Source organism: Natator depressus, chromosome 10 (genome assembly GCF_965152275.1).
Source record: "Natator depressus isolate rNatDep1 chromosome 10, rNatDep2.hap1, whole genome shotgun sequence".
NCBI lineage: Eukaryota > Metazoa > Chordata > Testudines > Cheloniidae > Natator > Natator depressus.
Window position 1 is genome coordinate 6,636,134 of NC_134243.1, and position 27,754 is coordinate 6,663,887.

Sequence of the window (27,754 nt, forward strand, 5' to 3'; positions counted from 1 at the left end):
CCATCTCTAATTCAAACCCAGGGTCCTAGACCTCTCGTGGGAAAAGATCTGCCATGGGAACACACAAGAGCAAGGACTGGTAGATTTCCCACATCCTAGTCTCCTCCTTAGAAGAGGAGGATCATACCTCATGGAGTGAGGCACCTTCCCTAGACATCAGCTGCAATGGGGCAAGGAGGAGAATTGACTTTGAAGGTTACTGTCTGCTCCCATTCGCTTTGGAAAGGACAGGAGGGAGTAGGCCCAGAAGTTCCCCCATTCTGTTGTACGTGCCATGGAGGGGAGTATACTTGACACTTAGATCCCTGTCCCTGCATGCCATATTTATAAACGTAGGGCCTGATCCTCCTCTTTAACAGGTGTAAATGTGGAGTCACTCCACTGACATTAATGAAGTGGCTAGAGAGAGGAGAATCCACCCCACAGCATCTGTTTCACTCCTCTTCCTTGAATAGCTTTGTGGTGTTTACATAAAAAATGTTTCCTAGCCCCGGTGCTTCAGCTTTGCTTCTCGTTGTAGTGTTGAAACTGCTCAAAATGGCCACGGGGATGCGAGCTCTCTTGGACACAGTGGTGCAGGCGCTACCCCAGGTAAGTCCGGAGACATGATCCACGCCAGACAGGTACAGAAGAGTTTGATTTCTCTTATGGATTTAGTTTTTGTGCTGCACCTTGTAGGAGATGCTGGTCCTGGTATATAGTCGTCGTATTCTCCATTGATACAAATGGTTCTGCTGAGAACTGCAGGCAAACATTCTGCCCTCGGGGACTGCAGGGTAGATCTTGTTCCCTGATTTTCTAGCCCCTTGCATGCATGGAATCCCCAGGAGTTCTGGGCTTGGTGAGAATAGCAGAGTGTTGGAGTTAGAGGTCAACTGTGCAGATCTAAGAGCAAAATCTACCCTTCAACCTTTGTAGGCAAAGTTGTTATAAAATACAGAATTGGGGAGTCACAGGTGGACCTGTGCTTCTCAACCGATGCATCACAACTCCCGGGTTGGGCGCAGGGCACTGAACGTTTCATTACAATTACAAAAGAAAATAAAAATGTCCAGAGTAACTGCAGGGCAACCAAAATCTTCCCTGTTTGTGAGGTCAGATGTTGTGGTTATCGCAGTAGCTCTACTCCTTTCATGTCTGCAAAGGCCACCTGGACCCACAACTCACTCCCCCGCTCCCCCATATCCTGGAAGGTCAAGTATTCTGCCATCCTCTCAAAATGCACACCCCAGTAATTATACAGCCTTAGCATCATTATCACTGATACATGGTTTACTCTTACTTCTGTCGTAAGTGGGAGGGGTCACCAACGTTTTTGACTTCAAATAAAGGGAGACAACCTGAAAAGACAGAGAGAGATCGGGGTGGACTGAGGAACCTGCTGATGAAAGCATTGGCATTAAAGGACTCTAAATGTGCACTCGATTGACTGTCAATATTTGATGATTTCCTTAAAATCCCCAGTTCCTTTATGAGGAAATCTCCGCTTTCATTTTTAAAAGAGCAAGTGTCTAGCTCTCATGGTTGTCAAGGAAAGCTTGAAAGCATGATCCCTAAAGGGTCAAAATCCAGGAGGCAAATAAAAAGAACCCAACGTTTTGCATTGGGGGTGGTTGTTTTTTTGTTTCCTCCCCTCCCGCCAAATCTCATTATTTTTAAACCAATCTTGTGGGGTTTTTTTGTTTTGGTTTTTTTTTTGGGTCACCTTGCTCCTGATGTTTGAGTGCCTGGGATTGGCAATCCTGCCAGTGCTGTAAAGGAAAGCATGATTTTCCACTGCCTTGTACTCTCATTTATACCTGAGCAAAGTGGGTTTAAAATGCTCCCAGATCAGTATGACAGCATCTTGCACCCACTTTATTACAGGCATTAAGTGCTGAGACAAGCCTGTGGAGAATTGGGCCTAGGTAACTCGTACAACTTGGGTAGGGTTTATCTACACAGGGAAATTTACCAGTGGGACTATACCAGTGTAATATCACTGGAGCTACTCTGGTATAATGTCCCATATGCTTTCTGCTTTCCGAATAAGTGTGTCTACATGGGAGTTGTGCCAGATAGCTACAGAGGTTTAATTGTACTGGGATAGCAATAGAAGTATAATTGTACCGGCATAGTTCTGCCAGTACGGTTCCCCATTTAGACAAGCCCACAGCCTCTCCAGCCTGAACTGAAAAACAGAAGTTTCTTTTTCTTGGAAAGCTCTGTTTATCCTTCACCACTGCCTCAAAAGATGTTCTTAATCTAAGCCAATTGCTCTTTGGTATTTAGACTTTGCTTTCAACAATGGGCTTTGACTGAGAAGAAAGCCTGGAATTTACAAACCCGACCCCTGCGTTGGCATTTCAAGAAAACAATTTATTTGTGTATATTCTTTTTCTTTCGAAAGCTATGGATTACAGAACTTTTTTTAAAAAACAAAAGGGGCACTTGAGGCTGGGTTTTTTACTTATGACACAGAAACCAAATTTTCTGCTAATGTGAAATCCCTGGGAACCTTGCAGGCAAATCTTGTGCTGATAAAACCGCCATCTGTCATTAAAGTAAAAGTTGAGGAAAGGAGGAAGGGGACTTGGGAAATCTTCCTCCCCATCCTCAACCCAGATAACATTGCATTGCTTAAAGCTGCACCCAGGATCTGAAGCCGGGGGAGACATTTCTTACTCTAATGTATCAGTCTGTGTAATTCTTTTGCGCCTTCCATTTGTATGGGTCCTGCTGCAGCTTTTGAAGACAGCTCCCTTGGAGTCGGTTGAATTAGCCCTTTCCAGCACTCTCATGCAGTACTAATTACAATTAATTACCAAATGTTGGCATTACAATAGATTTCTTTTCCTCTTTCAAGGGTGATTTTTGTTAGTTTCCTGTTCATCTGTATTACTTATCGAGAGAGATGAGCTTGATCTCCCTCTGCAGAACAAAGCACCCTGACCTTTGGGGATGCTGGCCTTTGAATCCACGTTTTGTAGCTGGCCCACTGAGACAGGGAGTCATCAAGATCCAAATGCATGGACTCAGCCTGTGCCAAAATCCACAATCCCAGTTCATTAATATTAATGAACGTCAGAATAAGTGAGCGGGGAAGAGAAATCCTGCTGCCACCATCAAATACCTTTCTCCTCCACTAGAACGTCCAGTCTGAGCATCTAATGAAAATACTCCGCCTTAAAGGCAGGAAGAGTTCCCATCATGCACTGCTCTTAAAGTGGTAGTCTAGGAGAAGTGAGGCAAAGAAGCAGTGGTCAGGGGAAAGACCTTAAAAAGGTAGCACCCCCCGCCCAATCACAGCTCCAGTATTCATAATGGGTCAACCCGCAGCAAACATTTTGGAGGTTCAAATCCAGATCCAACTCTGTGGCTTGGGCCTGTCCCTGTCTGTCTGTTTTGTGGCGATTTTACCTAAGGCATCATCTCTTTTTCAGTGATGAACCTGTGTTTTCCAATTTCACAGCTCAGTTGACCAGTCAATAAAGATATCTAGTGACCTGGCCAGGGTCACCACAAAGACATTATCGATCTTTGCCCCGCTGCACTATGAGCGTCCTAGGAGAAGAGGAATTTTTTAAAATGCAGAATGAGCAAATCATACAGTAGAGGAGAATTAAAAAAAACCAAACAGTGAAATATCCTCATTGGCAGAGGAAGAATCCCTCCTGTGGACTTACAGCTTTTACATATATAGAGCCAAATTCTGCTCCCAGGTATGCTAATGTAGATCCCAAAACGACAGTGTTACTCCAGGTTAACGTGAGTTAAACTGACATCATTAACTAGACATTACTAACCATAGCTCAAGTTTTTCATCATGCTAATTTAGTCTGACCTCCTGCATAAGCCAGGGCAAAGAACTTCACGATGCAATATCTGCATCAAGCCCATAACTTCTGTCAGCACTATAACATCTCTTGTAGAAAGATATCTAGTCTTGACTTATAGATTGAAAGTGATGGAGAATCCACCACATCCTTAAGTAACTTTTTCCCATGGAGAATTAAATACCCTCATTGTTTAAAATGTGTACCTTATTTCTCGTCTGAATGTGTCTAGCGTCTGCTTTCATTGGATCTCGGTATGTCTTTTTCTGCTAAATTAACAAGCTGTCTTCTGTCAGAAATCTCTTCCTTATGTAGGTACTTGTCAACTGTGGTCAAGCCACCTCTTATCTTCCTTTTGAATCAGCTAAACAGATTAAGTTTCTTTTATCTCGCACTGTGTGAGGCAGGTTCTCCAGACCTTGAGTTCTTCTTGTAGCTTTTTTCCACATCCCTTTTCGCGTGTGGACATCACAGTTCTACACCCCCTCCCAGTAATGATGTCACTAATACTGTATACAGAGGCAATATCACTGCCCTACTCCTGCTTTGAAATTCCCCTGATTATATATGCAAAGATTGCATTTGCCCCCTTAACTACAGCATCACACTGGGAACTCCTATTCACCCCAACTCCTTTTCAGAGTCCCGGCTTTCCAGGCTACAGTAACCCATCTTATAAGTGTGACCTACATTCTTTGTTCCTAGATGTATGACCTTGCGTTTGCCTGTGTTAAAACCCATGTTGTTTGAGTGAGCCCAGCTTACCCAAGTGATCCAGGTCAGTCTGTATAACTGTTCTCATATAAATCGCCGGTCAGAAAGCATTTGCAGTCAGTTGCCAGCATTGCTTGTGATGGGGAAGGCAAAATGAAATTCAGCCACAGCAGTGCTATTGGTAGTACAATGTGGGGCCTTTGCTGTCAAAAACACAAACAGAAACGGCTGACAAATACATAGGGCGCAACGGATGCTATTTGTGCGTGCTCCCTTTTCTGGCCATAATCACAATTTACTAAATACCATGAAAGAATCTACAGTGGAAATGAGACATTTGCAGAAACGTGAGGCACAATAGCACAGCTAAAAGAGAGCATTTGTGGCAAGTTGAACTGTTTGATTTTCCTTTGTATCCCCCACGGTAGGTTAGACTCTGCTCAGTCACACCACTCTAATTCCGTTGGAGCAACGCTATAGATTTTCACTGCTGTGGCTGAGAGCAAAATCTGGTCCAATCTGTCAAGAAGATCTGGGTTCTTTTTTTTTTCTTTACTTCATCGTGGAATGCACATTAATTAAACCCAGGATTGGACAACATACCCCCTTCTTCTCTTCAAAGCTTGGAGCTCTGTACAACGGAGATTCTGTGCCAAGAAAAATGTGAAAAACTCCCTGTTCCCTGCTTCATTCTGCTGAAGGACAGAGGCTTCAGTTTGCTGCTGTCTGGGAGCTTAACTCTTCTAGGGGCAGCAGCTCCCATAGAGACTTTTGGGTGCAGCTTTTAAAGGCGTTTCTGCTGTTGTCTAAAGGGGATTTTATGATCTAAACAATAGTCTAGTGTTATCATCCCCTGAAAATATACAGGGATTGTAAAGGCCCAGAGAAGGGGAACAAAAATGGATTGAGTGTGGGACCTGCAGCTGACAAGAGCAGGGAGAGATTAAATACTCAGGAGCCCCATTGAAGTCAATGGAGCTGTTCCTAAGTCAGGTCCACACTTGGCCCTTAACTTATTTAGCCACCAAAAAAAAAAAAAGGGGGGGGGGAGTCTTGACTGAATTATTCCAAATGATATAGGCTGCAGTGAAAAATGATCAGTCCCGCTTTTTTAACCCTGTCCCATAATACGGGAACAAGGGGCTCTTTTGCACCTCAGGCCATTACTGGCCGTCCATTCTGAAAAGAACTGTTGGCTTATTGGCACTAGATTAGATCCATGGTTAGCTCCCAGCCGGAAGGAAAGAAAAGTGAGAAGAAAAAGAAAAGAGGAAAAGTCAGGGGGAAGGGGAAGGCAAGCAAAAATGTGAGGGTGTCTAGAACCGGGCCGAGAGACATTGGTGGAGCAACGCACGGCTGTTGACTGCCCTAAAGTAGTCATGTAGCTAAGCAGAGCACTGCAGCCTCCCAGGCTGTCGATCTGGCACCTTCATCTCGGACTGGAACTCACCCAGATGATGTCCCCTTTCCAGGCTGGCAAATGTGTCCATTTTGTCCTCTGTCTAGTACATAAATTAGCTGGCATTTCCCTAATTCCAGAGTTATTGCTTTGGATGGCGGGAGCTGGCAGGAAAAAATAAGGACTCATTGTCCTGGGAAAGGCATGGCAGAGGCTTAGCTTTGTGAGAAATTGCTCTTCCCAGGCACCCGGGGGTGCCCCTGTGCATTGTCTGCATGGGCGGCTAAAATGCCAAGGGGCGGGCTGGCAGTGCGGAAATGGAGTCAGAGCAGTGAGAGGTCCAGGAGGAGCTGAAGCAAGTTTCAGGAGCAGGAGAGAGGAGGCCTTCTTCCTTTCATTAACGCCTCTCACAGAGCCGACCGGCAGAGGGTGGAGAGGAGGTCGTCAGTCACAACACTCCGTAGGGCTTGGTTTTGACTCTACGTCCTGACAGTGGATTCGGTAGCTCTGTGGGCCGGGAGCTAGCATCCTGCTCTGATGATGATCCTATTAGCACTTCTGGAGCACTTTCCATCTGAGCCTCCCAAAGGGCTTCACACAGGAAGGTACGTACCATTCGCCCCTGTTAGATACAGAGGGGGAACCGAGACACAAAGGACCTAATCCAAAGCCCATTGAAGACAACATGAGACAACCCTTTGATGTCACTGGACTTTGGATCAGGTCCAGAGAGAGGTTATAAGACCCACTCGCTCCAGATTCACACAGCAAGTCAGTGGCCTCAGAGGGAGCAGAATACAGGCATGAGTCTCGGCCTCGACATCCCTTCACCAACAGGGTGGGCCCGGCTCAGAGGAGCCAACACTGCTACCTCAGCATAGCCTCTGCGCTGCCTGAGAGGCACTGGGTCTCCCCATGGTTCCCAGTGTAGGGCTGCACCTTCAGGACACAGCTGAGCCTTTAACAAAAACAGCCTCCGAAAACCCCTGCGAGGTGGCAAGCTCGTTCTGTGGGTGGGGAAACCGAGGAACGCAGCGGTTTAGGTCATCAAAAGATCTGTGGCACAGCTGGGAACCGAACCCTGATCCCCAGCCCACTGGTGCTCAGCTACCACAGCGACTAGATTAGGTTAAATAGAATAGCTGGAACCAAAAGACTCCCCTCAGTGCAGTACTAAGGAGGGTGATGTCTTGAGCAGCCAAAGCAGGGAGAGGCCCCAAGCCATCCCTCCCAGTGCATGCTAAGCTCATGCCTTTGCGTGACGTACTCCGTTCTGTGGAGTCCTCCTGGTGGCCTGGATGTGCTCAGTAAAGCTGCTGGTCTTCCGCCTCGCTCCTGAGCCTTAGCACGTTAGTTCAAGGCTCCCAGTGGTTGGAGATATAAAAGGGAGGCAAATAGGGTGGCAGGTGACCTGCCAGAGCCCTCCATGCATGGGTCTCCCTTGACTGTGTGGAACAGCAGCATCCCGCTCCCTGTTCCCCAGCCCCATGCTGGGGAACGGACCAGCCGTGCGGGCTGTCCCCCTGTAGCCCCGTGGGGAATCCACTGAAAAGGCCAGAAACGTTTAGGCTGAATTAACTTGTCTGGGAGCCTCTCTGGGCCCAGCAAAGTCCCTCTCCGAGATGTTCCACAGGTAAGGAGGTGGGACCAGGCTGCTGGGGAGACAATCCAGGGGTGGGAGAACAGATGGCCCTATCCTGCCCCTGATCTGCAGGCTCTGTGGCTGCATCCCCGTTTGTTTCATAGGAAGGAGCTCCCCAAGACAGTTTCCCGGGGCTTCCCTTCCCTGGGCTCCTCCCCACCCTGACTGCTCCCTGGCAGCGAGCGGTCTCTTCCCACTGACATTGGAGCCGCAGCGAATGACTGATTACGCTCTCGTCGCCAGTGAGGGCAGCCGGCTGGGCTTTTGTTGCTTTTTACACCCGGTTCAGACAGTCCCAGTGCAGGTCAGGGGGAGGCTAGCGGATAAACAGAGCCTGTGCTGAACTGCCAGGGCAGAACCGCCTTCGGTAAACCTGCTCAGGTCACTGGCTGCCAGGCCAATGATTGCTGGCTGTTAGAAGATTAGCTGGATCACGCGGGTCTGTTGCTCCTGGAGAGCCCAGAGAAGGCATCCCAGGCCCTGCCTGCTGTAGAAGAGTGTCTGGACACGATCTCACCTGCCTTGTTCATCACAACAACAACAATGATTCATACTTAGCCCTTCTCTAGTGCCTGTCCTTGCCAGCTCTCCCGATTGCTGGGCTGACTTCAATTACCTCCCTACGAAGGGACTGTAAACAGGTACGTTTAGTTGCAGAAGTGAAATGACTCACCCAAGGCCGCGTACATAGTCCCCCTCCTATGCTGTTCTGCAGCTTTCTTTGGCCAACTTTCGCACACCCTCCCTCCCCCACCTCCTCTGCCGGAATGGGCCTCTGATTTCTTCTTCAGACTTCGGCATCTGCTGAGGCAATGGATCACCGAAGCCCCCCCTTTCCAGTTGCTTGAGGCATGCTCCTGTTTAACACAGAGCTGAGACGTAGCACACAAACAAGCTCAGGAGTAAGGGGGAAAGCTGCCGAGTTCATTGCTCGCCGTGTGCACCATCAGACAGACACATCTCTGCACGTCAGGAAGGCTGCGCAGCCACATCAAGCCGTTTTTACTGGCAAGTCTCGGCTGGAGTCGAGCCGTTTCTTGGCTCTCCTCTTTTGCGAGCTGGGAGTCATCAGGGTAGCGAAGCCAGGACTCACTGTTAGAGATAATATCCGCACATGTCATCTTTAAAGCTCATAAACTGGTGACCACAAAACATGACTTGGCTAATTGCACTGGCGTTACACTGGGAGATGTTCCGAGCTGCAGTTCTGGTGTTTGTGAGAAACACTGTTCTTCATCTTTCGATTGACACATCACTGAAGCTACAGGCCGATATGTACGTGGAGAGATAGGATACCAAGATGGGAACTACCAGTAGGCTATCTCAGGATCTTGGATTTGTAACCCTTTTCCTTATTCCCCTTCCCTACCTCCACTTTGTTTTCCGTCATCACATCATGTTTCTACTTAGACTGTGAGCTGGATAGGCCAGGGTCCGCCTCTTTTGCCTGTTTTGTGGTACCTAGCACACTTTTAAACACCATAATTAATAACCGCAGCAGAGCCATGAAAAATGTTTGACAATCTGCCACCTTATAACTGATATATGAAATATATAAAATCCTATATATAAAACCGATATAGGAAATACAGGGCAATTTCTAAAGCTTCATGTGCATTAAGATTCAGGGTAGTTCCTACTAAGTCACACTTACGGGTGGGTTCAGTGCCCCAACAAGGCCAGAGGGAACTTGCAATAGAAGATCTTGTGGGGAAGCCTCAGGAACAGCCAAGCTCAGGTAGGAATCGTTTCGAGTCTGAGTGACCAGTTAAACCCATGCCCAGGACAGGGATAAGTTTGAACACCTATTCAGGGTCTATGTTTCTTCTTGAGGAAGAGAGAGGGACTCTGCCCACTCTCCATTGGCAACGAAATCTAAAGCTGGATTAACAGACTGCTTGGTTTGGCTGGGGCCTTGGTTTTTTATTTTCCATTAGAAGAAACACTGCAAATGAGATTTAACCCAGAGGGTTTTACCCATTGGCTGGCGATTTAACCCATTGATTGCAATAACAGCACACAGCCAGGAATCGTTAAAGGTCACTGTTGACCCCCGCTGGGTCAGAGGGAGCTTTTGAAATGAGGCAGGTGTCTGTGTAGGAATTGAGGTGCCTCACTTCAGTGTCTTATTTTTGAAACTCTTGCCCTTAATCATCATACAATAAACTTTAACAAACCACTAAAGGGCTTAAAATCCAAACCAAGGCCCCGATTCAGCCCAGCACTTCAGCACATGCTGAACCAAAAGCGCATACTTAAATCCCATTCTGTGCTCAGTGGAATTGGGCCCTAAAGCCGCACAGTGAGCAGTTTGGGGTAGGAGGGTCCTACGCAGACACTGACAGTAGCTAAGACACAAAACACCTGTGGGTGTGGGTGGCTGAAGTGGACAAAACCACCTGAAAGAGAGAGAGGATACCAGGAAGGCTTCTCTAGAGATGAAAGACTCAGGGCGGCCCAATAATTAGCCACTGGCCATTTGTTTCCCTTTTTTGCTTGTGTTTAAAATGTAATGGAGCAATTATGGTTGTGACCTCAACTTGCCTGACCCTTGTTCTGCTTTCTTCTTATGTAGGTAGGGAACCTTGGCCTACTTTTTATGCTCCTGTTTTTTATCTATGCTGCCCTGGGAGTGGAGCTGTTTGGAAAGCTAGGTGAGTAACGTGCTTGACATTGTTTATTTCATCCAGTCGATATTTATTTGTCTTTCTCCGTTTCCATTGTTCTCTCTCTCTCTCTCTCTGGTCCTTTATAGCTCTGCAGCTCTGAAGATTAAAGGTTTCTCTTGATCTCGGGGTCACAGCTGACACATGAGGATGTAATACAGACCCTTTCCACACCACACACACACACACACGCAGAGTGTTCTGACCCTGCTTCCAGCTGCAGAGGAACTGTTTACTGCCTAAATATAATAATCTTGCATGGATATATTCACTAAGGCGGAATTTCACTGCTTACAGCCCAACAGACGAGTCTGCAGAGTTGGCTTAGAACCAGGTTTATGTTGGAGTAGCACCACAGTGAACTTCTCACTCTTCAGATCTTCCGCTGCCCTTAATTATTTCCTTTTCCGATAGGTTTTGGGATTCTGTCTTGTTTATAGATTGTTCTCAAAGAGCCATTTCCCCCTTTCTCAATCATCACAAAGCATCAGCTGTCTTAGCGACTTACCACCGACATCGCTTAGGGGAGGTCTCTGGCACTGCAGAAGAAATGGCTACATAGTCACATACGTACTGCCATCCAGAAGAAGAGCAGGAGGCGTTAGACAAGAAAGGCAGCATAGTCCTGCTTTGCTCCCAGCTTCCTGGGTGCTGGGAAGAGAGAATACCCCCATTCCAGATCGGTGACTTCCCCACCAACTCTTAATGACCGAAGTCAGGAGACATCTACACTGGGATCAGAGGTGTGACTGCAGCACCTCGCTTTGATTGAATTAGCTCAAATAACAAGCAGCGGGAGTTACACAATGCTGCCCGGGCCCCTCGAGACGCTAGCTCATGCTGTTGTGGCTTTGCTGCTATTGTTAGTGAAGCTAGCTAGATCTGAGCTAGCTCGGGTATGTCTGCACATGCTCCCGTCACCCCTCTGACTGCAATGTAGACATAGCCTCTGTGTAACGTACTTTCACAATGTGGCTCTCTGGCTCCCTCTAATGGATGGACCACACAGAGGTCTGTGGGTCCGTCAACACTGCAGCCGGAAGCGTGTTTCCCAGCTCGGGTAGACAGACCCATCCGCGCACTAGCTTGCTAAAAATAGCAGAGTAGCCATGGCGACAGCTTAGGTGAGCCACCCAAGTATGTACCCAGGGGATCCAGGTGGGTTTATACTCGGGCAGGTAACTCAGGCTGCTTCCCATGATACCCCCGGCTACAAAGCTATTTAGCATGCTACCCGTCTGTCTGCCTGGGTTGGGGGACACGCTCCTAGCTGCAATGTCGACATACCCTAAAAGTCAGGTGATTGCTTCATGTTAACAGTGCTGCATCTTTTAGCTCAGGAGGGAAAGATCATGAATTTAGAGGCATACATGCTTTTAGGCCCCATGTTCAATCCTCACAGATGACAGCCCATCTAGGGGCATCACCAACCTTCCATTAAGCATGTCCGGGAACACAACAGAGAGACTCTCGCCTAGCCAGCTCCACAGCACTGTCCCCTTTCAAGTGTGACAGGCCCAGGGGGCAAAATGGAAGAGTCACGTCCCAGGCATACCCTCGGTATCACAGTCACAGAATGGGAGTCCCACACACGTTGCTTGGGAAGCCATTAAAGCTTTGATTTAGGACTCACTTTTGCATGTTCTGACTCTAACAAAGCTTCAGAAACTTCCAGAGCAGCTGCTTCCTCAGCCCATACGGATGGAGAGGAGGGTCTGATCATTTTCAGATGGGCTTTACAGGGTGACAGCCGTGCTTAGGGCCTGACTGAAAAACCTTGTAGGGCTGTGGTATTTATATGAAACAGCAGGAGCTTCAGAAAGCTATGCAGTTAATGATGCTGTTACTCCAAAAGCAACATATTTTGCACTGCTGTGATGCTTTTCAGTGTATGGATTTCCATGCACTTTACATATATGTATTCCCCATAATCCTGACTGGGAGATCAGGAAGTGTTAGTAGCTCCATTTTACAGATGGGGAAACTGAGGCACAGAGAAGGGCAGTGACTTTCCCAAGGTCACCCGATGAGTCACTGGCACAGCTGTGAAAGGATCCCTAAGTCTTCTGACTCCAATCCCAGGTTTTAGCCATTAGACAATGCCTCTTGGGGAGTTGTGTGATCATTCACATCAATGCTCTCTACTGATATGTCTAACTGACCCCGTTGTTTTTTTAAAAAATGTTGTTATGGTAGCAGCTAGGGATTCACCTGAGATCCAGGCCCCCTTGTGTTAGATGCCGGACACATACAAAGTGGAGAGGGTCACTGCCTGGAAGGGTTTCCAATCTAAATAGACAAGACAGACAAAAGGAATATTTTTATATTCCCATTTTACAGCTGGAAAAACTGAGGCCCAGAGCAGGTAAGTGACTTGTCACACAGTAAGCATGTGGCAAAGTCACTAATAGAACCCAGATCTCCTAGGTCCCAGATCAGTGCGCTACAATTCTATTCTCTTTTACCTGCCATTGCAGCTGTATATCTACAGTACAATATCTAGGCCTGTGCAGCAACTCTCCAGAAAGCATCATTGAAAATGCGGTGATTCCTGTGCCAGGTATCTCTGGTAGCAGCAGTATTTATTCACCTATCCTTAGATAGAAGATACTTGAATACCTTAAAGACTAAGCAGCCCTCTCTGCAGTTCTAAACCCGTGCTGTGTTTCTATGCACACTCCATGCCAGCTCTGTGCAATAAACAATTGCTGTGTGTGGTTTGAGATTGAGACTTGATCCCAGCTGCGACGCGCACCCAGCCAGCCAGCAGACCACTTCCACTTCCTGACTTTTATTGGGAACAGTTTGATTTTCCTTCTCTCAAGCATGGCTGGTCCATGTCTGCCACAAAAAAGCCCAGCTCCCTCCTCAGTGAGGTTGGTGGCCGGGCTTTTTTTTTTTTTTTTTAATGCACTTCAGAAATAAATGACGAATAATGAAAGGCTCTTGCAAGACAGATTGCTGCCTGTCCTAATGAAAACTTAATGAGCCTGTGTTTTATGTACAAGAGGATGTTTGGTGTGTGCAATTTACATGCATTAGGATATTAAATCTCAGGGGGAAAAATATAAAAATTGCTCATGTTATTCCAGTAAAATATCCCTTATGGGAAATGTGCTCTGTTTAAAAAAATAAAACAAGATAATCAACACAATGGAGAGAGTAATAGACAAGCCGCAGTGCAGAGCAGCAAAGAGGGAAAGCAGTGTTCATAACCAATCGTGGAGAGTTAGCTTACACGGTCTTACTTCGTTCCACTTCATTTTCAGCGTGGTATATAGTTAGCACTGCCTGTTAAAGGGGTCTTGGGGGGCGAAAATGCAATCAGGTTTGTACCTATGGCAAGTTACTTAATCCTCAGGATGTCTTCAGAGATTTTACACGCATGCCCAGCAAGCCAGACTCCTCCTAGTCATAGACGTGGCTCTTCCGTAGCACTTTTCACCAGTAGGGCTCATAGCAGTATCATTATCCCCCTTTGTGCAGCTGGAGAGACTGAGGTGAAGGAACTTGCCCTAAGTCACCCAGCAGCAGAGCCATCAGCAGAACCCCACGTGTCCTGAACCTCAGTCCAGCACTCTGTCCTCTAGGCCACACTGACTAGAGCGTGACAGAAATGTTGGCTCTCCAAACCAGGACGATTGCTTGGGGAGATTAGGGGGAGGGGAAAATCTGCTGCAAAAGAGCCTGTTGCCTCTGAGAACAGAGGAAGGTAGAACCGTCCGTGAAGATCGGCTTGCACTGCAATTATGAGCTACGGACCACATCCGGGGGCACGTTAACATGCCCTTCTAAGCTCCAGGATCCCCCACAAAGCTAGGCTCCGATTCCAAGGCTGCAGATTGTGAGCTCCTTGGGGCAGACGCTGTCTTTGTGTCCTGTTTGTACAGCGTCTAGCATCGTGGGGTCCTGGTGATACAAACAGTAACAACATCCTGTACAAGATGAAATCATGGAACTGAATGAAAGAAAGAAACTCCGTATAGGGTAAAATCCCACTACCCTAGAAGCTTGGTGAAGGTAGGGGTCTGGTAATGGAGATGCCCCTACAGATAACACCCATATGGTTCATCTTCCGCTTGCAGCTCCCTCACCCCGCAGCACTATTAACCAATGCTTCCAAATGTACCTTACCAAGCTCTCATCCTCCCCTCCATCTTGAATGAATGAAGTTGGCTCCATTGGGTCACCTGGTGTTACCCTCCCAAGAGCATTGCAACGGCACTAAATAATAAGAATAATACTACCTAGCTCTTATATAGCATCTTTAATGAGTGGATCCAAAAACACCTGACAAAGGGTGGTCAGTATCATTTATCCCCATTGTACTGTTGGGGAAACTGAGGCACAAAGTGAGGAAGCGATTTTCCCATGGTCACACAGCAGGCCAGGGGCAGAGCTGAGACTAGAACCCAGGTTTCCTGAGTCTCAGGAATCTGTATCTGCTTGGCCACACTGCTGTATTGTCAGTTGGATCTGTTTGTAAACCAGCCCAGTTAAGAACTGTTTTCATTGTGTTGCTTTCACTTCTGTTCTATGCAGACTGCAGCGAAGACAATCCCTGCGAAGGTCTGAGCCGGCACGCAACCTTCACCAACTTCGGCATGGCCTTTCTCACCCTCTTCAGGGTGTCGACTGGAGACAACTGGAATGGGATTATGAAGGTACTTGCGCTCTCTGTCCATGCTGCTGCCAGCTTCGCCATGCTGCAGATGTTCTCTGCCCCCTTTCCTCCACGGAACTGGCCAGTGTGAATTTACACCACAGCCCTCTATGGGAGGAATCAATTGTGCATTACAGGCTCTGTGCTTCTAAAAGATACCAGAGCTTCCCCTTTAGCTCATGTGGCAGGGGGTTGTGGCCTTAGACAGCTTATCCCACTGCACCCACTTACCCCATCTCTATTCCACTTACTGCAGTAGCTCAGCTGGGTGTCTCTAACATCAGTACAAAATAAAAGGAACTAAAACGCCACCCTGCATATGGCATGCTAATTCCTCAGCCTGTGTCTGAAATAATATTCCCATTATCTGCACAGTGCTGAACAGGCTGGCTTTGGAGTCCCTCTGTGGTTTAATGCTTGTTAGCAAAGCTCAGTCTGATTCAAAGCCCTCCCTCCCTTTCTCTCTCTCTGAATCTCAGGACACACTGCGGGAGTGCACCAAGGAGGACAAGCACTGCCTGAGTTACCTGCCAGTCATCTCCCCCGTCTACTTCGTCACCTTTGTCCTCATCGCCCAGTTTGTCCTGGTCAATGTGGTGGTGGCCGTGCTGATGAAGCACCTGGAGGAGAGCAACAAGGAAGCCAAGGAGGATGCAGAGATGGACGCAGAGATAGAGCTGGAAATGTCCAGAGGAGGGAGCACCCCAGCCAACAGTGGGGGTGGAAGTGGCACCTCTGCCTCGGACGTCAGGGCCCCCTACGGGAGCCAGGAGGCCATGAAGCCAGAGTCCCCCATGCGAGTGAAGCATCAAGCCCTGGTAATGATTGACTCAAGGCCTGTGGTGTCTTCTAATGAGTGGGGCAGGGAGCTTCTGGTCAGGATCTGTTGACCAGCAGAGGCTCCAGAGTCTGTCAGAACCCCAATTATATCAAACTAAAGGGACGTGCCACAAGGCGGTTCAAAAGGAAGACAGCTTTTCCTGTGTCCCCCAGGATCTTAGGGCTTGGGAGTAGTTTCCCCCCCATCTCCTAGTCTTCCAACAAGATGAGAGGCTCCCCATGATGTAGGGCAGTCTGGCTCTTGGACCTCCACGTGTGACCTTTCACCACCCAGCATTCCAGGGGGAGTTTTAACTTCCATTTCTCATAGGCATCAGCAGTGAAGGAGTATCCCCGGTGAATTTGGACTCCGAGAAGTAACAGCCCAAGTCACATGCTATATACACCACTCCCCTCTTTGTACGTCATTTTACCATGAACAGCAGCTGCCGGGCCACTGGTAGCACAGGAGACCTTGCCCTCAGCAATCCCAGCTCGTGGGCTAAGCGGATGGCAGGAATTTCTTCCATGCAGGTGCAGAAATCCAGCTCAGGTTGTTGTTAGTCTTAGCACATCAGCCTCTTGGCAGGATTTACAAAGGAGCCAGTCAGGGTTAGGTGCCGAATCACTTGAAATTCAGAGGGGCTCGGGCTCCAGTTTGAAAACCCCAGTGCTTGACCTTAGCGTGCAAAGCCAGTTCTGACCGAAGCTCTCTCAACTCTCACTGACTTCAGCAGGACTTGTGCTTTGCTTATGCTAGGCTGAATTTGGTCCTGGGCCTTTTCAAAGTCCACAGCTGATGCCGACTTCCTTGGTTAATGTGGAGACATCCCAACCAAGCGGCATTTTGAACTCTGACTCCTATTTACCCTCCAGAAAACAGGGCAATCAAAATTCAGGTAGGAGCGGGGGTGAGATTTGTCCCATCTCATGGCAGACAGTGGATTGAAAGCAGAAAAATACAGAATTGTTTTGCTCATATCATCAAAAATTAATCTACCATAAAATCAATGGGGGTTTTAGACTAAATAGTGTTTTTTTTAATCCCTCAGACTCTAATAAGACAGAAAAAAGTAACTTGGTTAGACAGTAGCCGGGGAGTCAGCATTTTGAATCTAGAGCTTAATAAAAGTTTCTACCGGTAAATGAAGCACAATAGAATTGGTTAAATTTCTCCTTGGGCTTTGAGATCCTTGTTCTGATCACACACTGAACACAGACTGATCATACTTTTTATAAGTGTGGTCATGATCTGTCAATAGTCACTGAGCAAATTGCAGCCCGTGGGTTGTTTCCAAAACTGCTAATCTCACCTGCTCATGGTGCGTGATTGGCCGTCGAAGTCGCACAGTGGGAGCTCCTGCTCCCACATTGGACAGCTGAAAGTTTTGAGAATGACAACTGGGAAATAACCAATCACTTGCTTCCTGGGGGGAGTTGTCACATGACTAATTGTCAGTGCGAAAATTTGTACAACTTTCAGGCTTCAAAAACATTTCCATGAATAAACTGGTGGCCATCCAGTTATTTGTGATTAGCCAGTAGTACAGCCCCAGCAGAGCAGACTTGCCATGTTCTTCCATGTATTGGTAAACCACCCTTCCATCAGCTGGAAAAAACCCCATACAGCATGGTGTTACCAGGATCAGTTCCTCACCGTGATCTACATCTCAGGTGCCTCGGGTTGGAACAGATGTCTCATGGAGTTCCTGCTCCAGGTACCTACAGGAATAGGCCAGAGGCCTGTCTGAATCCAGGTCAAGAAGTTGCAAGCTAACGCTTTAACCCCCACTCATTACAGTCCTACGGAAACCCTAACTGGATTACCGTGTCCATCTGGTGTGGAATTGGGCTCCCCGTTTAGCTAGGTTCTCAGACATTCAGTAACTTTGCCCTGGGCTGGGTTGCATGCACGCCTAGGAGATATGAAACCACGGGTGCTGGGCCGTCCAAACGTGGCAAGGGTGGGGAAAGCCCAGCCCTTCCATGCGAGTTAGTGGAGCTGGCCAGGCCCAGGGGAAAGTGCCTGCTCAAAGCTGGCTGAGCTGCTCTTCCAATGGGCATTATCTGGGGAGCCCCCAGAGGGATCTGGAGGAGTCAGTCAGAGTTCCTACAGGGCAAGGGGGTGAAGAGTTCAAGGAAATACTGTTCTTAGGGTAACGGAGCAGGAGAGTCTCACACCTGGAGTGGAAGGGGCTTTTTACAGTGTCTGGGCGTGATGGGACAGATGCCTTTGCAAGAGGTAATAAGACACTCCAGACTTGCTTGCCATTTGGACCCTTTTCTGCCTTCCTTTTCTCTTCCTTCCCGTTTCATACGGAGGGGGCAGGTGTGGGGAGAGCGTGTGTGAGCGCAGGGTTGAAGGGTGAACCCCATCCTTGCTCCGCTACTGATACCTTTTATCTTCCTAATTTTGTCCCTGAAGGAGGCACTGAGCTGTGAGAATGTGTCTTTAGCCATCCCAGACTCAGACCTGCTGGAGGGCAGAGACACTCCCCGGATGGAAAACACGTCCTTCCGCTCTGCTCCTCACCATCTTGTCCTGACACCTTCCCACAAAACCCCAGGCTGCGAGTCAGAGGTGAATGAACAACGGGCCGTTGCTTCTGGGTTGTGCCATCATGCTTTGGTGCTGTGCAGCTGGCCGCTGGTGTGTTAATGTCTGCCTAGCGTTGTCCTCCTGTCGCTTCACAGCTAGAGCAGTCTGTGACCGTCCCCTGTCTTCCATGCTGCCTTTGCATCTGCTGAGCTGGGCACGTTCTAAATCATTCGGCTGGGGCAGGCCAAGGAGCCTGCATGGATTGCGCGTGACATGCTCTTTTTAGGCAAGAGAGCCCTGCACTTATTAGACAGAGGGATGGACAGATTGTTAAATAAACAGTGAGTCCTTCAAGTAACACTGTTATGTTTCTCCCGCATGGAAAATCTGCTCCCCACTGCTTCGATATGGACATGATATGGACGTGACATAGATAATCCACTATGACTACAATTGGCTTTGCTTTTTCAAGTCGGTCAGCTGGTAACCTGCAGATTTTCAACCTGGCAGGCCGTTTGTTTCCATTGTGTGGCTCATGTGAGCATATTTTCTTGGTTAAGCTAGAGGGGGCAAGCAGGTAGAGATTTCTATAGATTTCCTGCTTTTGGTTGAAAGATCCCAAAATTGATTTTCTTGCAATTACTGGGAACTCCTTAAATCTGTGCTGAGAAGGTGGAACGTCACAACAAAAGCAACACATGGTACGTAACAGACTGGGCACTGGCACAGAAAAGTGGCATGACAGAAAAACTCCACAGCTACTCCATGATTGGTTGGTTGCACCTCATCTTATGATGGGCGCTCAGCGGGTAACTGACAGTACAGTAAATGGCCACGTTTCAATGTGTCTTGGGGAAGGGACCCATGGACATCCCTGGGTGAGGTCGTGCAGCAAGAAAGGCAGGAGTGAGTCGATTGCTGTTGAGAGCCATTCCTGTATTTTGCCACTGAAATAACCTTTGCAGGATACAAGGGGGGCAGGTGTTTTCCCACACTGACCCTTCTTGCTTCTAATCTTCTTTTAAACCAGTGCTCAGCCTGGGTCCTGTATCCGATGAGAGCTCTTCTTAACCCCAAAGCAGGACTGGCTCCAGACCCCTTCAGCACCCATGACCAGGGACAGTGCTGTCTGCTAACTGGTGAGGAGTCGCCAGATTTAGTTTTAGGCCTCTGTTTTGTGCTGCTGCTTCAATATGCGATGGACGATACAGCAACACACCTGCTCTGCACGCTCTGTTCTGGATGCCAATGGACTCCTAACCGAAGTTCAGTGTACCAGTCGTTGCTGGGCCGAGGTTACCTGAAACTCTGCCTCTCCAGCTCTGACTCTCTGGCATCCTGGGAGCCGCTGATGCCAGGGTGACGGCAGGACATCTTTCTTGTGGGTCCTGCACCTCTGCAACTCCCTCCCACTGGAACCACATTGAAGTGTATATACCTGTTTCAAAGAGAGTTACGCTTTGCCCAGACTTTCAGCTGATTGAGAGCTGTGAAATTCTGGGCTCTTAGCCAAATGGCCAGAGCTATCTCTTCTCTCAATCTTAAATCAGTAGGCTATTGGGTTTGCTCCTGTCATTTGGAATTGTTAATGACTGGCCATGGAAAAGGGACCCAAACACCATTTGTAACGGGTGCCTTAGAATCGTGTATGACAATGACCGTGTTGTGGCAGCATCACAACAAGACAATGTTTTGAGACATAACACCACACGACACAGGAAACCCCAAGTCTAGACTAGCATGGACCTCCCAAAATCAAGCCATCCTGGCCTCATTAAGGCCATGCTGTCTCTCCCTTCTCTACTCTACTGATGTCTGTAATGAGAGTGATGAACAAGGCATGCGGCAAACAGCTCTGGAAATCTCTGGGCATCCAGTGGTCAGTGGCATCTCCAGGCAAGTTCTGGGCTAAGACTGAGTTATTGACTGGAGGGTGAGTTTTCAGTGGGTGAGGCAGAAAACAATCTGTATGAAGAGAAGCCACTCTGAGATGCTTCTCTTGCTCTCTGCAGGGCTTCTGCTTCCTTGTCTCCTTTAACCTTGGCCACCTGGAAGCTAAGCTTTGAGTTGCATCAAAGGGAGACTGTGGCAAGGGCATGTTGCAAAGAGAGGCAATAATTGGCACGTTGAATGCCACAAGGGGTCGAGGGTTTCTGCTGCCGTGCGGATAAGGTCCTGGCAGGTCCAAGGACAGACAGCTTGTTAACTCTGAGGAGAGTTAGAAAAAATGTCACCTTGTTAAGCTGGGAGAGCTTGAGAATTTGAAATGGCTCCCGGGTATGGCATGTACAGGCAGGAGTATTTGTTTTTAGCTCTTGCTTTCCTCCTCCCTTCCTCACTGTGGAGCCTGGAGTTACCTGTGTGGGAAGTCGCTAAACTAGCTCTGAGTGTGAGCTACATTTATTTAGTAGGACAAGCAAGAGAGAATAAAAAGAGTAAAAGCCACTTATGTGCCTTCCCAGGAACCCCCCTGGGGAATTCTGCCGTTGCTTGCTTGCAGTAACCGTGCTCCAAATGCCAGGCCCACATCTCCTGCCACAGTCTTCTTTGCTTATGGAGTATTTCTTTTTGTTTAAAAAAACATGGAGTCGGTTTAGGACTGGGGAAGAGTGCTAAACTGACAGGGAGCAGGTGAAGGGTAGGAAGAATGATCTAATGGGTGGGGCACACCGGTTAAATTCCTGGCTCAGCTACAGATTCCCTGGGGGACCCACTTAATCTACCCTGGTCCTCAGTTCCCCATCTGTAAAATTGGCATGATGCGTCCTTATTTCGCAGGATGTTGTGACAATAAAATCCATTCATGGGGATGAGACGCTCAGATACTGTAGCAATAGGGGCCAGATGAGTGGATGCAGAAGCAGTGCCAGGTATCCCACAAACCTGTTCTGAGAACTTCCATTCCCTGGGCTACCTCTGGGCGTCATGATCTGCATGCTCGGACAGCCTTTGGCCTCTCTGGTGAGACGACACACAGGAGGCCAGTAGGGAAGGTGGCTCTCTGATACGGACATCTGCTAAGTAGGAACTGGACTGAAGCCATCGTCTCATTTCACACAAGTCACTGATCGGCTCATGAATACTTTTGACCACTACCAGCCTGGACCAGATTTGGAGCAGTGGCCTAGAGGCAAAAGGCTTTGCATCCTATTACAAGTCCCCCATTTAGCCCCCTCCAAGGTTATTTCTGCCCTTAAAACCTCAGGGCTGGTGTGCGGTAATTGCTTTTGGAGAGACACTATGCGTGGTGATTGCAGAGTAATTGTGATGTAACTGTTTGGTATTTATTGCCCACTTCTACCAGGGCAGTTACCATACAACTGAAAAGCATACACATCCTAGTTGTGTTTTGTCAGTGACACCTTAACATACTCAACAGTGCCAGGAAATGTCCACTCTTGCTTTCTCTCTATCACCCCAATGGTCAACGACCTGTGAAGAAAACGCTACAAATTTCCAGAGGTTTGATCGTGCTGCGGCCTAGACACATGGTATTGGGGACAGATTGCGAGGTGCCAGTCATGCCCCGAGGCTACTTTTAGCATATGATAGTCAAGTGTTTGTCTGGCAGGAGGTGAAAGAAGGGGCACTGAGCTGGCATGGCAATCCTAACCCCAGGCCAGTGCAGAGGGGAGGCCCGGCAGGGGAAGACTGCAGAGCAGCAGCTACTGTCCCACAGGGCTGGGCCTGGCTCCCTTCTCCAGGCGTTGTGACCGGGGCAGGCGTCAAGGTCACAATGCCATTGCGCCAGCCGCATCTCCCTCATGACAGAGGGGCAGCCGGGCCAAACCCAAATGGTGCTCCGACCCCGTGTGCCAGGTCACAACACCCGGAGTGCAAGCCAGGCCCAGCCCCGTGAAACAGGAACCATGTGGGGTGGGTGCAGGGAGGGCTCGCCTCCGCTCTGCACTGGGCTGGGATGAGGCACAGAGCCAGGGCAGAGGGTTCTGCTGCTGGTGAGCGGTGCCCCTTCGGCGGGGCGAGGAGGAGGAGTGCGCCCGTTGAATAGGGAGGCTACGTCCAGCGCTGAGCCGTACCATGTTAGCCTGGTGGTGCTAATACACAGACATGATCATGAGTGAAACTAGCAAGCTAATAGGGAGGATTGAAAGCGGCACCACCAATGACCCCGGTTGCAACACCCGCCCCTGCCACTGCATGTGCAACATTAATGTTCTTTATTTAAGGCTAGATTATACCTTTGTCTCACCTGGCTGTGCAGGGGATCAGGCAGCAGCACTGGGGTCAGGGTGGTCTGATGCAGAGCAGAAAAACTGCTCTCCCGATACCACCTACCGCAAGCCAGGCTGCAGGGAGGGGGAGGTCACACGCACACGCAGAGCTGTGCAGGCAGGAGCTCCAGGAAATTATTTCACACACACGTACACACAGGAGGCAGGCTCTTCCTGGGACGCTGCCCTGTCTCATGAAGACACAGTGGCATGGATTTAAGCGTGGGCTGTGCAAGCTTGCTCGGAACCCTGGGTACATACTCACAGTGCTGGTCTGTGCCACCCCATCTTCACTTCCGTTTCCAGCTGGGCTAGCTAGATTAAAGCTAGTGTGTGTATGCCTACCCGAGCTGCAGTCACAGCTGAGACTGCAGTGTAGACATACCTTAGAGTAAGCTCTTGGGGTGAAATCCTGACCCTATTGAAGTCGGTGGGAGTCTTGCTGTTAACTTCAATGGGAGACAGGATTTCACCCTCAATCTGGCCCTTATCCAGCACCAAAGACAGCTGGAGTCCCGCCATTGACTTCAGTGGGCTTTGGATCAGACCCAGCGGAGTGCTAGCTAGACACTTTAGAAACAAATATGAAGACAAAGGGAGCTTGTGTTCAAGTGTCATCGGATGTCACCATTTCTTAGAGTGGCATTACACCCTGGTTGGGCCAAAATACATGTCAGGTCTGTAAATTTAATATGTTCATATTTAAAACTTCGTTATAAATGGATCTCTTCTGTTCCCATTGAAAAGGTCACAAATTGGCCCCGTGCCCAGTAGCCTCCGTTATTGCAGTCTTTTACGTTAGGATGTGTTCTTTGCAACTAACAGTCCATTTTAAAGAATTTTAAACAAGAGCTTAGCTTCTGTAGACAATACTGTGACCATTCTTCAGAAAATGGCTTCATGAGCCCCCGTTTAAAACTATTGATAAAGGGAAATGACTCCTTTCTTGCAAGCACTTTTCTTCGTAAATGACCTTATGCATGCAGCTCAGGTGTTCACATGCTATATTATTAACTACAGTGACTCTGCTCTGGTCAAAATTGGCACAAGCCTGATGCATTAACAGATTAGAACTGAAGGCCTGGGTTCCCTAGTGCTGCTGAGAAATCAGAATTTTGTTCCTGATGCCAGCTACCCATAAATAATTGCTTCTTGATCCACTGTATTCTAGCCAAGTTCAACAGTGTAAAAACACAGAAGTAATTTGTCTCAAGGGTTTGTCCTAAGAGGAGAAAAGTTCATGAGCTGGGGATATGGAAAATACAGATTTAACCCAGATCCTCAATGACATGTGGACAATTCAACATTGAGTCTTGAGCCCAGACTTTCCTAGCACGACTGAGGGAAACCCCACAGCTGGGAAGTAAAATGAATTAATTTCATGCATAACTGGGAAAATGTTTTCACTCAACTACTTGGAAGCTGACATTAAAGGAAAACCGATGTCATTAGTTGTATTTTAAATAACTAAATAAATGGTGAGGGAATGTGTCTAGTAGTTAAAACAGGGAGTCAGAACTCCAACATCCGACACTGACTCACTATATGACCCTGGGCAAGTCACATAAACTTGTCTCAGTTCTTCCCTCTGGGAGCGGCATAACAATTAGGTAAGTAAAGAACTTTAAGTCCCTTGGATAAAAGTTGCTAAATAAGGACAAAGTACAAGTGGTGTTTATATAAATACATATTTGCAATATCAAGCCATGATCCTGCAATGTGTAGCACAGTCATTGAGGCTCAGCATGGGGTATAGGATACACATCACATAGGACTGAGGCCTTAGTGTATATATGGGAGGTGGGTATGTGTATTTATATGCATGATAAATGAATTACCAGAGACTTGTCTCTGCTTGTCAGCATGGGTTTGAGTGTCTCTCAATGGGAGTGGCCATTTTACCCATCTATCATCAGACTGGACCTGGAGCTGGGGTGTAGGTTAAGATGTAGGTAATGCTTATCACCATGGGAATTCCTAAGAAATGCAGGAGACCTTCCGAGTTATTGTTAAATTAACCACACAATAAAAGATTAGAACGTGTCCACTTGGAAAGTGTCTTTCTCATGCGTTCCCATGGTGATCTGTGTTTCCTGTGATGTCAGATGCGTATCCAGGTGGTGGCTTCCTGGATGATGGTTAATTGTTGTTTTGTTATATTTCAGACACATTTTGAGTGATTTACTTAGCAATAGAGCCAGTGCTGAGGAAAGCCCCTTTCATGTCCCACTGGAGCTTTCTTTTACCCAGGGGCACCAGAGACATCAAGCGGAAGGCACATCTGCCTCATGTGTTAAGCCTCAGTGCTGTTTCCAAGGATGACAAACAAAAAGGAGCTCAAGGCAGCCTCACTGCCAGGGTGCGGAATAACCCAGTTTTCCTTCTCTTTCTAATTTGCAGGAAGGCGCTGCTTGCATGAGATCAAAGAGAGAGCCTCAGAACTTCCTAACGGTTCGCAAGATCTCAGTGTCCCGGATGCACTCCTTGCCCAACGACAGCTACATGTTCCGCCCTGTGATGCCAGCCAAAGCCCCGTACCCTCTCCATGAGGTGGAGATGGAGACCTATGCCTGCAAATCACAAAGAGGTACCACAGGGATGGGATGCATTCTCTGTGCTCTTTGTTCCTCCTCATATTGTATTTGCTAGGCACTGGGAGGATGTCAGGCAACCTATGCAAGGAACCGGAACCAGTTTGTGTGGTGGTGTGATAGGAAGCCGAATAATGCAATCAGTACAGAATAAATCCTTTTTAATGTAATTTGATACCACATTCACTTTATTTTATCCTACGCCTAGAATTTTGAGGGTGCTGTAGGATTTTGTATTTAAAATGCATAACTGCCTTGTTAAAGTTATCTGGAGGAAGCTGGAAGTTTGCATGTCTAGAAAGGGGACCAATGGGCACCAGAGAGGTTGCAGGTTGTGTTTCATGGAATAGCATATTATCTCTGTTTCTTGTAATATGATCAGCAGTGAAATAGTTAACAAGGGTGCCATTTGTATTGCCATTATCAGTTTTCAGAGTCAACACAGTATTGAGATGAATACTGTTCCATCCTCTCAGAGCTATAGTTTCAGTCTGTCTGCAGACTCAGGAAGCTGTCACTCTGCTAGATTACATTTAGGTCACAGTTGGAAGGTTTTTGTTATAAAGGCTAGAAACCATTTTTCCCCCTAGGGAAAACTGAGATTCCATAGCACAGCTCTGTGATGAGAAGTTGTTTGTGTGGCAGATTCTGTGGAATCAGAAGCTGCACAGGGGTCCTGACAACACATTGAGACAACCACATCCAAATATTTTTGCCCTAAGATGCCATTTTCTGCCCAGTTATTCCTGTCCTGCAGGTTGGTTTGAAAGGGGAATGGGAGCGAGAGAGCATCTGTCTCCCTAAAAATATGTGCATCTTGAATTATTGCTTTTTGGCTCCCAAGAACTTATCCAGACTGGCTTCCTCTGACGCAACAGTATTTTAATGCAAGAATGACATGGACAGATGGGTGGTGGGATTACCTGGTGGGGCTGGCCAGGACTAGCCGATCTGTTCTGATTTCTCCGGATAAAGTAACTCTGTTTGTTAAAAAGCCCTGGATACAGCTCAATGTTCTCTGCTCAGTATTTATGGTTGTCCCACCTGCCCTGGAAAGGGAAGTGCAAGAGCTTTGCTAAGCAGAGTGAGCGGTTGTTGGATTTCACTGCCGACTGACTGGGGCTGACTCACCAATCTCTGACGCTGATGTGAACGAGGAAGAATTCTACTGGTGTCAGTGAAACCCTGGTGTGAGGGGAGAATCTGGTCCACTATTTTGTAACCTTTTCCAGCTGTATTCTTCAGCGAATCACAAGAAATATCACTACGCCTCACAGAGAGACTATTTTCCCTCCTCCAGTGCCTGAATCCTACCAGTGTCCCTTCATGCTGTACTGATCAGCCTACTGGGGGTGTACACAGGGACTAGTGTTTGTTTCATGAATTTTTGGGGCTTTTTGGAGGTCTTAGGAAGCCAGTGATCAGACCAGAATCAGCTAGAGCTTCTCTTCTACTGGTTTGGTTACTGGATGGGGAAAATGCCATGAAGTGGCCAGATTGTGTGCTCTTTTGGCCCCATAAACGACTCCCTGGCCCATTAAAAAAGCAAATGAAAAACACACAGATGCCGAGCAATTTTGGTTTTACTGAGCTTTCCAGAATGCTACAATGTAGGGCGTTCTTGGCCTCTCCTCGAGGAGAGAGAGTTGGGAAAATTTCCATTAGACAATTATTCCAACAAAAGATGGTGGGGGAGGGGGAATGTCGTGAAAACGTTTGCTGTGTTTATTTGGTTTTCCCACCAGCTGCAGAAGCCCTGCCATAACGCTTGCCTAAGAAAGGAAAGATTGCTAATAGGACATCAGTCATCTCATCGGAAAGGTGTTAGTGACCAAGGTGCAGCCGGAGTGGGTATTTATGGTCCCTATCCAAGAGGACTAGATTAGCAAGTACAAACCAAAATTGAGGGGTATTGGCAAAGTTTTGTGGGATCCCACGATGGGTCTAGCCAGAGGGGTGACAGGTCAGGACTGCCGTGCAGTCACAGAAGTGTGGAGGAGCTAAGGACTGTAATGGAAAAGCCTGCCACATTCCAGAACTTAGGAGTGCAAACAGAGCTATGCCTGTTTCAGTCCCTCTGAGGACGGATAAAATTCATTAAAATATTCCGTGCATATTCTGGGGAAAGGTACCTCCCCTCCCCCCCCCCCCCCCCGCCAAAAAAAAAGTGTCCAAAAAGCCTATTTTTCTCAACGCAATCGGGTAGCTGAGAGGCAACTGCAGACTGTCTAAATGGGTCTTGTAACCGGTCCAAGTTCACTGACCTCTGGGTGAGATCTCTCTGTGTGATGGATACTGTGTTTGTACAGGGAGCAGCGACGTAAAAACAGACATTAGCTCGTGCGCTAATGAGGAACAGTAAATCCTGCTGCCAAAAAGCAGGCAATCTTGAAAACAAAATGGGACACTCTGGTAAAGCCGCAGAAGTTGGGAGGAGAGATTGCTCTGCAGAATGAGCTGGGGAAGCAGGAGCTGTGAGTGGGAAACTAATGACTCAGGATTGATACCTGAGATTAGGGGGTCGCTTTTCAAAGGGGCTGTCTTCTAGGTGCAGACAGAGAGAATATCCGCATAATCATCCAGGCTTACAGAGCTAGGGCTCGGCAGTCTCTGTGCTGCTGCTGTCATAGAGTTTAAGTCCAGACGGGACAACCTGTCAGATCATCTAGTTCAA

General features: G+C 47.9%; 1 protein-coding gene across 1 annotated transcript in view; it reads left to right on the top strand.

Moving 5' to 3' along the window:
• Positions 1-27,754, top strand: part of CACNA1H (calcium voltage-gated channel subunit alpha1 H) — a 477,272-nt gene that overhangs the window by 443,295 nt on the left and 6,223 nt on the right. The window contains exons 29-34 of the mRNA XM_074965057.1: positions 521-591; positions 10,146-10,224; positions 14,779-14,900; positions 15,379-15,717; positions 18,144-18,299; positions 24,890-25,076. Of these exons, the coding sequence (XP_074821158.1) occupies positions 521-591; positions 10,146-10,224; positions 14,779-14,900; positions 15,379-15,717; positions 18,144-18,299; positions 24,890-25,076 (954 nt within the window). The remainder of the gene's footprint in view (positions 1-520; positions 592-10,145; positions 10,225-14,778; positions 14,901-15,378; positions 15,718-18,143; positions 18,300-24,889; positions 25,077-27,754) is intronic.